Here is a 14,219-nt window from a genome sequence, read left to right on the forward strand (position 1 = left end):
AATATACAAGAGTGAGAATAACGAGGCTACTGCTAAGTGACTAGAAAATCACAAAAGCATCAAAAAGTGTCTGTGCAAAAAATACCGCTGTTTCGAACAGGAAGAGGGATCCTGGTGTCCTATCACAAGGTGAAGAGCACGCAGAGGCCGCAGTGTAAGAATGTGGCCCCTACACCTCTCTACCCCTCCCTAAAGTAAGACACTAAAGTCCTGGCATTATATGGTTCCCCATTCCATACCTGTTACCCACACAGCTTGCCTCCGCATCCATTTCTCACATGCTGCTCTCTGACTCCACTTTTCTGGCACCTCCTTTGGGATAGTCATGTTTTCAGAAGAGAGTCAGGAGCAGTGGCTCAGGTTCAGCACGGGCTGTAATCCCATTTCATATGCCTTCTGACAAATGGACAAGAGTTTGGCCATGTCCCCTGCTTCCTGGCAGACTGAATGCCTGAGCTGGGAAGCAGCCCCCTCCCTTCTCTTGCTCTCTGTCAAAACAAGGAGACTGCAAGGCTAAAGCAGTCAGCTGCCGCCGCAGAACAAATCTGCAAGAGGAGAGGGACTGCAGCACAGGAGCCAATGGGAATGCAGCAGTGTCACCATAGCAACCAAATTCAGACTCTCCTTCCCATCCCACGAAGGAGATGCAAGGAATGAGACCCGGACTCATGATGCCAGCTGGGGGGGGGGGGGGGGGCAGGAACTACCCTCTGAGCTCCCCCCAAATGCCAGCTAGGGGAACTGGATTTCTGCTCAGCCCCCTCCTTTTAACCACCCCACAAGCTAGCTAGAAAGGGGAGGCACAGAATTCCAGTGCGTCAAATCCTTGTAACATCCTACAAAATCAGCTGGAAGGGGGGGGGGGGTGAGAACTGCTACTCAATAGCCTATACTTTGCCATCCACAAGGCTAGTTGAGGAAGGAGGGGGGGGCATGGAATGCCCAGTAAGCCCTTCCTAAGAGCCAGCCAGGAGAGGAAGGGACTCAACCTCCTTCTCCCTTTCAACAAAACTAGTTAGAGGAAGGAGGGATGCTCATTCAACTCTCTCACTTTAAACCCCCCCCCCCCCCAATCTCCCTCCAAAGAGACAGGAGCTGCCTAACTCTTCAAACTCTACTAGGAGGACGATATATAGAAACATTACCTGAGAGGCACTTCTTCATACCCAGCTCCATGGGGTCCACGTGCTTTGAGTCTGTCCCATGGGATATCCTGCACAGGAGAGAAAAGAAAAGGATAAACCTGGACAAGAAACTCCACAAACAGGAAGTGAGTGACCTGAGGCAGAAGGAGGGCCACATGAGTAGGAAGTGAGTCACCCAGCAGCAAGAGGCAGAGCAGAAGGAGCAAAGGTCCTCACAACATTACAGAACACGAGTGATCTCTTTAAGAAATATATAACACTCCTGATGTAGGGAATATAGAGCCACTCAGGCCCCAGACAATTCTGAGAAGAGGGAGTTCAAAGCGATATATCAAATAACAATAAAAGATAAATATATCATTCTTTAACAGCGACTCTGTGCGTCCTAAATCCCCATCCTTCAGGTCACTAGGTTCAGGGTCTGACTCCGCTCTCATCAGCTGTTAATGAAACCTGTTTGAGTACACTGGCTGGGAACCAGGCACTGGCACAAGAAAGATGAGGTGGGATGGGTGAGGAGGCAGAGAAAAGAGAGGAATGGTAAGAGAAGAAGCATAAGAAAGGAGACAGAGATGAGAGGAATAATGGATGGAGATGAACTCGGGCCAGATTCTCTAAGCTAGGGACAAGAGGCTAAAGTTCTTCAACCGGGAGAAGAGACGGCTCAGGGGTGATACGATAGAGACCTATAAAATACTGAGTGAAGAAGCAACCACTAAAACTCTGCATTCTACTCAGAAAGCCTCTCCCCTGCAAACCACAAGGCAAAAACATGGGGCTGCAGTTGTTCCGTCAGCTCCTGCTCTCCAATGCCCACCTTTTTCTCATTACATTTCAAATGAAAAAGGAGAGAGAATGTCTGCTCTGAGAAATAATTTATTTAGGTTTAGGTCACACCTTTTCATTGGTAGGTCTAGACAGTGTACCCTTTTTATACCTGTCCCTATCAGAGGCAATACAGGGCGAAGTGACTAATCCATGGAGTACCACCAGCCTGTTGGTCTAACCCAGTGGTCTCAAACTCCAACCCTTTGGATTCACATTTTGGATTTATAGGTACTTGGAGGGCCTCAGAAAAAATAGTTAATGTCTTATTACAGAAATGACAATTTTGCAAGAGGTAAAACTCTATAGCTTATAAATCTTTCCTTTTGGCTAAGTCTTAATAATAATATTGCAATTTATAGCTAAAGAGACGTATGATCAAGAAACGGTTTTATTTTACTTTTGTGATTATGATAAAACATATTGAGGGCCTCAAAATAGTACCTGGTGGGACGCATGTGGCCATCCAGGCTGCAAGTTTGAGACCACTGGTCTAACCACTAGTCTACTCCTCCACATCATTACTAAACCTAGGTATTTCCATCAACAGCACCAGACAGGGCTTCAGTACATGAACAGAGACTTCTTTTATGTCTGGAACTTACTAGTAAACAATGCAAATCATTTAGCCACATTTGGCAGAGCAGCCCAACTATGATAAACCTGTGCCTCCTTCTGCGCTACCTGCAATTCCGATAAAATTTTTGTAAATCCGGGTTCAGACCGGATCCTAATGTAACGAATGTAAACCGCCTAGAACTCTTTGGGTATGGCGGGATATAAGAACCTAATAATAATAATAATAATGAGACATGAAGTAGAAGCCTAGTGATCAGAGCAGCAAGCAGAGATCCAGGGACACTAAGTATCAAATCCCATTTCTCCCATTTGCGTTCATTATGTCCTTGGACAAGTAACTTAATTCTCCACTGTCTCAGGTAAAAGACTTACATTATAAGCTCTCTTGGGAAAGGAACTTCATAATATACCTGAAAGGTAATTCAACTTCATCTCCAATTTGGAAAAGGCAAGTAATGAAATCAAAATTTAAAAAAAAGTCATGTTGCAGGGAGAGGATTGCTAGACCTTGTGGTGATATGATGGGGATGCTGAGCACCCAGGCTAAAACAGGGATTACAGGGTATAGATAGAGGGTTACTATACAGGTTCCTTCAGGATTAGGGTATAAACAATTTAGGTGGTGGAGAACTTACAGATCATGGACCTGGGGGGCTGCTGCGGGAGCATGATGGACCCCTGGTCTGACCCGGCAGAGGCAATGCTTATGTTCTTATGTTAACCCCAGTGGTATAGGGCAAAGAAAGCATGCCTTTGATATTCGGGGGAGGAAGGAAGAGGTGAAGGTTGTACTTACTCTAGTGATAAAACCAATGCTCTTCACCCATACCAAACTGGCTTCCGTTCATACTACTCCACAGAACTCTCTCTACTTGGTCTCACTTCCACTATCTACTACTTCCTCGATCATCGAAAATCCCTTCTTCTAATCTCTTTAGACTTGTTAGCGGCTTTCGACACCGTCGATCATCATCTCCTCCTCAATTGTCTCAAAAACTGTGGTATCACAGGCTCCGCTCTCCTGTGGGTTACTTCTTCCTTCGAAAACCGTAATTTCAAAGTCTACTCAAAAGAAATGACTTAGTTACCAATTTCTCAAACTTATGTTATTCCTCAAGGCTCAATTCTCTCCCCTTTACTATTCAATATTTTTCTAGCCCCTCTTCTTACTCTGGCCCAGTCTATTGGATTCACAATCTTTGCATATGGAGACGACATACAACTTCTTCATCCCATTGATCCCGCCAATATTCGCGACATACAGGAAATAAACTCTAAACTGGACAAAATCAGCGATTGGCTCCATACAAACAAACTTTCTCTCAACATAAATAAATCCTGTGGTATACTCTTCCCGATTAGAAACAACGAAACCATAAACGGACAAATTTCCATCAAATCCTGCCCAAAACAAATGGAATCTAAAATAAAATTTCTTGGAGTCATCTTAGACAAAGATTTAACTTATCACGATCAGATAAGCTCCGTTATAAAAAGTTGCTTTTACAAACTTCGTCTTATCCGCTCCTTAACTTCTATCCTCACAACTCTGATTCACTCATTGGTCATTTCTCATCTAGACTATTGCAACTCCCTATATAACGGGATCACCCAAAAGGAATCATGTCACTTGCAGCTTATTCAAAACACGGCAATCAAACTCATATAAGGCAGGAAAATATGACCATATCACTCCTCTTCTGCGAGAAGCACACTGGTTACACCCATCTCACATCGCACCACATCCTACTGCTGACTTAAAAAAAACAACATGTTTTTTTCAGCCGGAGCAGCTAAGTTCATTTTTGGAGCTAAAGAAAATAGCTGTGGATTAACGGATATTGACTCAGTACAGACATGGCACCATGAATCAACAAAATGTTACAGCGGAAAGAACAGGTGTACGTAATCAACGAAGGTTGCTCTGGTTGCCCATTAACATCACACACACAAGAGCACATTGACAGGGCAGATGCTTGATTAGAGAAGACCGATAGATAATGGTGTCTCAATTGGCTGCAAATTTGGATATCAGCAATGGATCTGCATTTATCATAATGCACGATGACTTGGGATACAGGAAAGTCTGCAAGTTCACAGTCAGGCATAAAGGGCATAGAGGACTGAGAACCCCCTTCAAGAGAAAGGTCAGATTGCTTTCTTTTCGCCTTGGGGCCATCTAAACCTTTACTAGGCACTAGCACCTCATCATGGGATCCCAATAGGGTAAAATCATCCCCTATCTATCTCAACAGGCATTTGGCAGCATTAATAAGGTGGTCAGAGGCTGAACCTGAGTTTCCTGCCTCCCCCAGCATGCACGGAGAATCATGTGACATAAGGGCGCTCTTTGGGCAACCAACTGGCACAAATGTTGCATGAATTCATTTATTGGAGCCCGAGGACTCTATCCCTGGTGGTTAGAATAAAAAAACGAGAGTTTCTGAAGAAGTTTAAGAACTTAGATTTCAAATCAGGAAAAATCCAAGATGGCTGCTGTCAGGATTTCCCACTGAAATAAGCAGCTGTTAACTCCACCGGAGGACCTAAAAAACGATTTTAGGATTTCTGGGGTGGGGGAACAAGGCTACAACAAAATATAACCTCAAAAAACACAATATGTATATGTACGTATCTGTAGTATTTGAGACATTTACCCCCTTTTACAAAACTGTACAGCGGTTTTTAGCACAGGCTGCAGCAGTAACAGCTCCGACGCTCATAAAATTCCTGTTACCATTAAGGACGGTGCAAAAAAAGCATGCTGTTTTGCAAAAGGGGATTAGGCAGTAACATGCATGTAAATATTTGTGCAAATATGATAGAACTGCCCATATATGTCCCCAAGGCAGAGTTTGTGCTCTCAATATGTACTAGGAATTATTTACTGCCTTTTCAAAGATAGTGACTGTTTAGCTTTACTTTCCGTGTATAAGAGGAGACCTGTGAAAAGTAATATGTGTGTGTTGGGGGAGGGGTGCCATTGGTGCTGAGAGGTGGGAAGGGAAGACATGCTGGTGGTCTGTGTGATGATACATATGTGTGTGTATAGGGGGTGATGGTTGTGACTGGTCCCTGTGATGCTGGTAGGTGAAAAAGGAAGACAAGCTGGTGGTCTGTGTGATGATGCATATATGTGATCCCAGTGGTGCTGAGAGGTGGGAAGGGAAGACATGCTGGTGGTGTGTGGGGGGGAAGGGGTTTGTGACTGGTTCCAGTGGTGCTGAGAGGTGGGAAGGGAAGACATGCTGGTGGTGTGGGGGGGAGGGGTTTGTGACTGGTTCCAGTGGTGCTGAGAGGTGGGAAGGGAAGACATGCTGGTGTTGTGGGAGGGGGGGGGGGTTGTAACTGGTTCCAGTGGTGCTGAGAGGTGGGAAGGGAAGACATGCTGGTGGTCTGTGTGATGATGCATATGTGTGTATATAGGGGGGTGAGGGTTGTGACTGTCCCAGTGGTGCTGGTAGGTGAAAAAGGAAGACAAGCTGGTGGTCTGTGTGATGATCCATATATGTGTGCATACAGAGGGGGGGAGGGTTGTGACTGATCCCAGTGGTGAGAAGGGAAGACATGCTGGTGGTCTGTATGATGATGTGTGTGTGTGTGGGGGGGGGGGGTTATAACTGGACATAGTTTGATCAGCAAGCACAGTGGTTGATTTTTGCTCTACAAACTACCTTTCCTGGTGGTTTAAATGCTGCCCTCGAATGGCACGCATTTTTTGTTCTCTAGTACATTTTGTCTATTGGTCTTTTTTTCAGATTCACAGGTTTTTCGCTTTTTTTGATGTAATTCTTTGAAAAGCCTTGCTGCTGATTTCCTTTGCCATTTTTTTTTACATCGTCTGTTCTATTTTCCCCCGATGATGCGACCGGCGTAACAGGGTACACCAGTTGGGATTTGACTTCTACAGCTGAGACCTTATTTCTATGTACATAGTCTTGGACCGGACAGCACTAGATAGGATGCCATTATTTTTTTTTTGGCTGCCATTGATGTACAACTGTGTCTAATTGGTCTCTGTGGACTTACTACTCTGCAACCTGCTATGTGGGGTAGACATGAATACTGCCATTTATAGTGGTAGTTTTTTTCTGACCTATGACTGTTGTATACCTGCTGTATTTGCTTGTACCTTCACAGTCTCACACTAATAGCATGGTTATAGCCCCTTTTGGGGCATTAATGAGGTCTTTTTCTCCACTTGTTACTTTGAGTTGGCTTCTGTGATTCTTGGTCCCCCCCCCCCCCTTTAGCAGTAGAAGAGCAGCTTTTTTGTATCTTTTGATTATTATCTGCTCTTTTCTCTTCTTGATATTATTCCATATGGGTTATAACTGGTCCCAGTGCTGGGAGGTGACTGGGAAAGGAAAACATGCTGGTGGTCTGTATGATGATGTATGTGTAGGAGGGGAGGGGGTTATGACTGGTCCCAGTGGTGCTGAGAGGTAGGAAGACATGCTAGTGGTCTATCAGTGTTTTTGATCTTTTTACACCTATGGACCAGCAGAAATAAAATAATTATTCTGTGGACTGGCATCGGTCCGTGGACAGGCGGTTGAAGAACACTAGTCTAAGTCGTGGGCCAGAGCCCACCCATCTCTACCCAATCTCCAGACCCCCACCTCCATAATAGTACTAATTGCACCTTGCACGTCCCGTGCCTCATCTGGAAGCCTTCCCTCCGACATTGTAACGTCAGAGAGAAGGCTTCCGGTTCAGGCGCAGGATGCCCGTAGGAGCCACTGCCCGTGGCTTTGTGCACTGATGTTAGGAAGAGGGAGCTGGCTCGAAGATAACGCCGCATCGATCGCACCATGGACCGGCAGTTGAAGAACGCTGTTTTGGGCCTTGGACCGGCAGGAAATTTCTATGGACCGGCACTGGTCCATGGACTGGTGGTTGAAGAACACTGGTCTATATGATGATGATGTGTGTGCGTGAGGGTGGGTGGGTTGTGAGTGGTCCCAGTGGTGCTGGAAGATGGGAAGGGAAGACATGCTGGTGGTGGTGGGGGGGGGGGGGGGTTGTAACTGGTTCCAGTGGTGCTGAGGTGGGAAGGGAAGATATCCTGGTGGTGTGTGGGGGGGGGGAGGGGTTTGTGACTGGTCCCAGTGGTGCTGGAAGATGGGAAGGGAAGGCATGCTGGTGGTGGTGGTGGTTGTAACTGGTTCCAGTGGTGCTGAGGTGGGAAGGGAAGACATGCTGGTGGTTCATGTGAAGATGGGGGGGAAGGGAACCGGTCTCCGCGGTCTTGAGGGGGGGGGAAGTTAACTGGGCTCAGCTGTGTTTTGATAAGGGCGATGCTGGGGTGGCGGACGTGAGAGAAAGCGAGGCGGCCTCTGCCACGACACCAAACCTCCCCTTCCCTCCTACCTTCACGGCGGCCCCGCAATTCTTCTTCTTCCAGGGCGTCCCGCCTTCTCTGACGCGAACCCCGGAAACAGGAAGTTGCGCCAGAGGGAGGCCGCGCGCGCGTAGAGCGTCAGGGAGAGACGAGAGGCGGGAACGGGGAGGGAGGGGATTCCGTCAGGCGCGCGAGCCCCCCGCGCCGCAGCTCGAGACGAGCCCTGCTGGGCGCGTGCCCAGCAAAGGCCAAAGCCGCCCCGAGCCGTGGGGCTCGCGCGATTCAAACCGACGTAACACGGGCAGCGGAGCGCGCCCTTTTACGCTTGGACTATCATTTCCGAGTGATGTTTTACCTCTTCTCCGTAATACCCAGTCGACAGTTTACAAAGTTACATGATAAGTAAAATTAGACACAAAATATAATTGCCAACAATTTCTACACAGTATCCCCGACCATTCGTTGAACGCGCGCGTTTCATCGCTTTTTTGAAGCCCTTGTGCATCCTTAATAGGCTTTACAAAAGGATAAAGATGATGCTCCAGCACAAGCACAGTTCAGATAAATAAAATAAACCACTTACCTGAAGGCAAAAGAAAATTCTAGAGAGGTAAGAAACATCCAGGAACAGAAAATTTGTCTCGAGCATACTTTAAAACCATCCCACGGCAAACCTTCAATGCTAAGAAAGAAGGCCAAATGGCTCATCCACCACCACCTCCTCTCCCTAGGTTAAGGCATTGTGATGTCATAGCGACATAGAGCATTGTGGTTCTAAGCTAAGGCTTTTGTGAGGTCATGGAGCAGAGGTGCCCACACTCTTTTGGCTTGTGAGCTACTTTTAAAATGACCAAGTCAAAATGATCTACCAACAATAATTTTTTTAAAAAACACAAAGAAAATGATAATTATCATTCATATTGGGGGGGGGGGGATTATCAAAGAAGTCAAGGCAGATGACTTTAAAATATGCAATGTCACCTCAGTAACAACTATACAAAAATAGACAAATATACCCCCTCCCCTTTTACTAAATTGCGATAGCGCTTTTTAGCGCAAGGAGCTGTGCTCAATGCTCCCTGTGCTAAAAACTGCTATCATGGTTTAGTAAAAAGAACTCTTAGATGATTTCTTATTTCAACTTAGGAGCACTGCTGAAGAATTCTAGGCATCCTGTGTTTGAGTTTGTATGGTATATTGACTGTGATGTTTTTAATCAATATTTAAATTAAAGCCTTGTTTGAAAAATATTAATTCTTTTTTTGAAGAAAGTTTAGTAAAAAGGGGGCCATAGTGCAAGAAAGCACATATTTTGATCACTAAATTTAAAATAAAACCATTTTTCCTTTCTTTGCTTTCTGGCGCTTCTGACTGTAAATCCAATATTTCTTTCTTTCTGCCTCCTGCATGCTTCCTCCCCAGACTTCATTCCATTCCTCAACCAGCATCTTTCTCTGTCCCTCCATGAGTCCAACTTTTTTTTCCTCTCCCTGCCCCCTCCCCTTTCTCTCTCCCTACCCCTCTCCCTCGCTCAAGCCACCACAGCCAGTCTCCCTACTTCCCCGATGCCAGGCCAAGCACATACAAGCGCTGCCCCCCACCCCCCCCCACCCGACATCAATTCTGACATCAGAGAGGATTTGCTGACTTAGAACTTCCTCTGCAACGACAAAATTTACGTTTGGGGAGGGGGGGGAAGGGTGTGAGCCCATCTCTTGTTCGAGCTGTGCCTAGCATCAGCCAAGTAGGGAGAACAAAACGCAAAGGCAATGTGATCTACTGGTTGGGCATTCTGTCATAGAGCATTATGGTTATAAGCTAAGGCTCTTAACACTTGCATTGTGAGATCATAGAGCTTTGGCCCTAGTGATTAAGGCGACAGCCGCATCTTCCTTTGTGGCAAATGCTTGTTACACTCACCTATCTTGAGCATCTGACCCGATTGATAGGGAAGAACCCCAAAAGCTCCTCTCTGGGGTGAATTATATTGCTGATGCTATGTATGATCTTATCTGAGTTATGAGTTAGGTCTTGGCTGATAATCTGGATCAGACAGTGGGCAGGAGGTGCTACCTCTAAAAACACGCTGAGCCAGCTTCCATTTCAGGAGCAAATGCTCTTTGGCAAAGGCCTAAATGACCTGATGGCCAGTGTGATGGACCGTCATCCCAAGTCCTTACTGGATAGCAGACCCGGGATGACCTGGAGATTGGGTTGGGGCAATTTTTGAGGCTCCTGAAGATTTCGTACATATTTGGGAGGCCAAACGCCACAAAGACCCTTTCAGGAATCACATCAGAGATTCAGTGGGGGCAGAAGCCAGCAAGCCTTGGGCTTTCACCCCTCACCAGCCACTAAGAAAGCACAATGATGCCAGGCCAGAGGCTGAGCACCCAGATAGGAGGCAGACTGTTGGCCTTTTGGTCGATCTGGTCTCAGCACAGACTGCTGTGTTCTAGATGTAATCTGAGAGGTGTACATAATCGAGTTCTGTGCTTCCCTGCTAGACCGCTTTGTAATGTCTCCGGCTGTCCAGAAAGAGCCCTCAAAAGTTCAGGCTTCGGTGGAAAGGGTACTGACTCTTTAGGAAATAGAGCCTGTCCCAGACACAGACCTGGGCTCGGGCAGATACTCCATATATTTTGTCCTGCCAAAGGCTCAGATGACTGCAGACCAATTCTAGACCTTGTCCCTCAATGCAACTTTGAAGATACTGCACTTCTGCATGGAGGCCATTCGGTCAGTCATAGTGGCAGTGGCTCCTGGGAAATTTCTTGCCTCCCTCGACCCACTTTAATGGCCCACAGGAGGTATTTGTGATTTCATGTGCTGGATCAGCATTTTTAGTTCTCCGCACTCCTTGTTGGCCTGGCCACGGCACCTTGCACCTTTACCAAGGTGTTGGAGGCAGCGCATCTCTGCATGGCTAGTATTCAGGTGCATCCATATTTGAACAATTGGCTTATCAGAACTCCATCTAAGGAGGAAGGTGATTTGGCGGTTTCGAGAGTGGTGCAATTCCTCCAGAGCTCAAGCTGGATAGTCAACTTCAAGAAGAATCAGCTGGAACCGACTCAGCACCTGGAGTATAAGAACATAAGCAGTGCCTCTGCCGGGTCAGACCATAGGTCCATCCTGCCTGGCAGTCCGCTCCCGCGGCGGCCCAAACAGGTCAAGTCCTGTCTGAATCACCAGAAGGGGCTCCCTTGCCATCTTGGTTTCTCATTTAAGTCCTATCTTCCCATCGAAGTCCTAACCCTCCGGTCTTGCACATGCACGACCTGGTTGGGTTTCTATACTTATTACCTGGTTAGCTTTCTATACTTGTGTTACATCCCAGCTCCTCCCTCAGTATCCCACGATCCCTTTATCCCTCAGGAATCCGTCCAATCCCTGTTTGAATCCCTGTACTGTACTCTGCCTGATCACTTCCTCCGGTAGCGCATTCCAAGTGTCTACGACCCTCTGGGTGAAAAAAAACTTCCTTGCATTTGTTTTGAACCTATCTCCCTTCAGTTTCTCCGAATGCCCCCTCGTACTTGTTGTCCCCTTCAGTCTGAAGAATCTGTCCCTATCCACCCTCTCTATGCCCCTCATGATCTTGAAGGTCTCTATCATATCTCCCCTGAGCCTCCTTTTTTCCAGAGAGAAGAGCCCCAGCCTATCCAACCTCTCGGCGTATGGGCAGTGTTCCAGCCCTTTTACCAGTTTCGTTGCTCTCCTTTGGACTCTCTCAAGTACCGCCATGTCCTTCTTGAGGTGCGGCGACCAATACTGAACGCAGTATTCCAGATGTGGACGCACCATCGCTCGATATAATGGCATGATGACTTCCCGCGTCCTGGTTGTTATGCCCCTCTTTATGATGCCCAGCATCCTGTTGGCTTTTTTCGAGGCTGCTGCGCACTGTGCCGATGGCTTCAGTGATGCATCCACCAGCACACCCAAGTCTCTCTCAAGTCTGCTGTCTCCCAACAATGCCCCCCCCCCAATTTGTAGTTGAACAACGGGTTCTTTTTCCCTATATGCATGACCTTGCATTTTTCCACGTTAAAGCGCATTTGCCATTTGTTTGCCCAGTCTTCCAGCTTGTCCAGGTCCCTTTGCAGGTCCTCACACTCCTCCCTGGACCTAACTCTGCCACACAGTTTGGTATCGTCTGCAAATTTTATAACCTTGCACTTTGCCTCCTTTTCCAGGTCATTGATAAATATGTTGAAGAGTAACGGCCCCAGCACCGATCCCTGTGGCACACCGCTCGTGACTCCCCGCCAATCAGAATATTGGCCCTTCACTCCGACCCTCTGCAGTCTACCCGACAACCAGTGCTTGATCCATCTGTGCACATCCCCTCCCACCCCGTGGTTCCACAGCTTCCTAAGCAGCCTTTCATGTGGCACCTTGTCGAAAGCCTTTTGAAAATCGAGGTAAATGATGTCGATGGGTTCCCCATTGTCCACCCGATTGCTTATTCCCTCAAAGAAGTACAGAAGGTTCGTTAAGCACGACCTTCCCTTACAGAATCCGTGCTGGCTTGTTCTCAGTAGGCCATTTCTCTCAATGTGCTCGCAAATGCCGTCCTTGATCATAGCTTCCACCATCTTCCCTATAATTGAAGTCAGGCTCACCGGCCTGTAGTTCCCAGGGTCACCCCTCGATCCCTTCTTGAAGATAGGTGTGACATTCGCCAATTTCCAGTCCTCTGGTACCTCTCCAGTTTTAAAGGATAGGTTGCAAACATGCTGGATTGTGCCCGCTATTTCTTGTCTTAGTTCCTTCAGAACCCTTGGGTGGATCCCGTCCGGACTCGGTGATTTGCCGCATTTTAACCTGTCTATCTGTTTGAGGACATCCTCCTTACTTACCTCTATGTGCTCCAATTTTTCAGCCTGTTCCCCACTCATGAGCTCCTCTGAGTCCGGTATATTAGATGTGTCTTCTCTCGTGAAGACCGACGAGAAGAACGTGTTCAACCTCTCAGCTACCTCTCTATCCTCCTTAATCACTCCCTTCCTATCCCCATCGTCCAACGGCCCCACCTCCTCTCTCGCTGGTTGCTTCCCCTTTACGTAACTGAAGAATGCCTTGAAGTTTTTCGCCTCCCTGGCCAGCCCCTCTTCGTATTTCCCTTTTGCTTTTCTAACCTCTCGGTGGCATTCCTTTTGGCATTTCCTGTGCGCTTGGTGATTTTCCTCCGTTGGGTCCTTTTTCCATCTCCGGAAGGATACTTTTTTGTCATTTATTGCCCTCTTTACTTCTGTTGAGATCCAAACCGGGTCCTTTGACCGCTTGTTCTTGCCGCCTTTCCTGAAACTGGGGACGTACATTCTCTGTGCTTCCTGCAGGGTGTCCCTGAATAGGGTCCAGGCGCTTCCTACAGTCTCCATCCTAAAGATGTTTCTGAGCCTCCTCCCCACCATTTCCCTCATAGCAACATAGTTCCCGTTCCTGAAGTTGAGCGCAGTTGTTGCGGTCCTCCTTACTAAGGGTGTCCCCCTTTCTAATGTGAATCTGATCGCATTGTGGTCACTGTTGCCTAGTGGTCCTCCCACTTCTACCCCTCTTGCAGGCCCCCCTAATCCGTTCAGGATGAGGTCAAGAGTAGCACTCCCTCGCGTCGGTTCCCTGACTAGTTGCTCCATGAAGCAGTCCCTCACAGCTTCTACAAATCCTGTTTCCCTAGTGCAGTTGGAGTGACCTGTACTCCAGTCTATCCCCGGGTAGTTGAAGTCCCCCATCACTGTTACACTTCCAGTCCTGCACTCTTGTCTCAGTTCAGCTTCCAAGTCTTGTCCGCCTCCTTCCGGCGTACCAGGTGGGCGATAGTACAGCCCCAGTTTTATGCCTGCACCCTTGTTTCCTGGGAGACTTGTTTGACACTGCCTAGGGACAAATGTTTCTTCTGGAGCCATGCAGACTGAAGTTCCAGAAATAGATTTCTGAGCTACTCCAAAGACAGGCTCCCATGGCATTATCTGCAGGGTCTGGGGTTGATGGTGGCGACCAAAGAGGTGGTTACTTGGGATAGAGCGCACACGAGACCTTGTCTCTCACTGGTCCCCTCAGTCACACTTGCTACAATAGCCACTTCCCTGGCTACGTCCAGTGAAGAGCAGCCTGAGGTGATAGTTGAGGCTGGCTGCCCTTTTCAGAAGCATGCCACTTCACATCTCCTCCTGGGAGCTACAAGTGACTGATGCCAGCCTTTATGGTTTGGAGGGAGGGGGGTTCATTGCAATGGACACCAAGTCCAATCGCGTTGGACTCCGGCTTAGCAGAAGTGGTCCATAAATTGCTTGGAAGTTAGAGCCATTCATCTAGTGCTT

The 14,219-nt window shown here is 47.5% G+C and overlaps 1 protein-coding gene across 2 annotated transcripts in view; it reads right to left on the reverse strand.

Moving 5' to 3' along the window:
- The window catches only part of ATP8B2 (ATPase phospholipid transporting 8B2), a 107,927-nt gene extending 99,294 nt beyond the window's left edge, over positions 1-8,633 (reverse strand). The window contains exons 1-2 of one of the 2 annotated variants that reach the window (XM_033923723.1): positions 8,477-8,633; positions 1,146-1,213 (exon numbers count right to left, since the gene is read on the reverse strand). In XM_033923723.1, coding sequence (XP_033779614.1) covers positions 1,146-1,213; positions 8,477-8,601 — 193 coding nt within the window. In that variant the 5' untranslated portion in view covers positions 8,602-8,633. Of the gene's footprint in view, positions 1-1,145; positions 1,214-7,922; positions 8,006-8,476 lie in introns of those variants that run through there. The other variant, XM_033923724.1, reaches the window with a different exon arrangement.
- Positions 8,634-14,219: the final 5,586 nt, after the last annotated feature.

Source organism: Geotrypetes seraphini, chromosome 16, assembly GCF_902459505.1.
Source record: "Geotrypetes seraphini chromosome 16, aGeoSer1.1, whole genome shotgun sequence".
Lineage (NCBI taxonomy): Eukaryota > Metazoa > Chordata > Amphibia > Gymnophiona > Dermophiidae > Geotrypetes > Geotrypetes seraphini.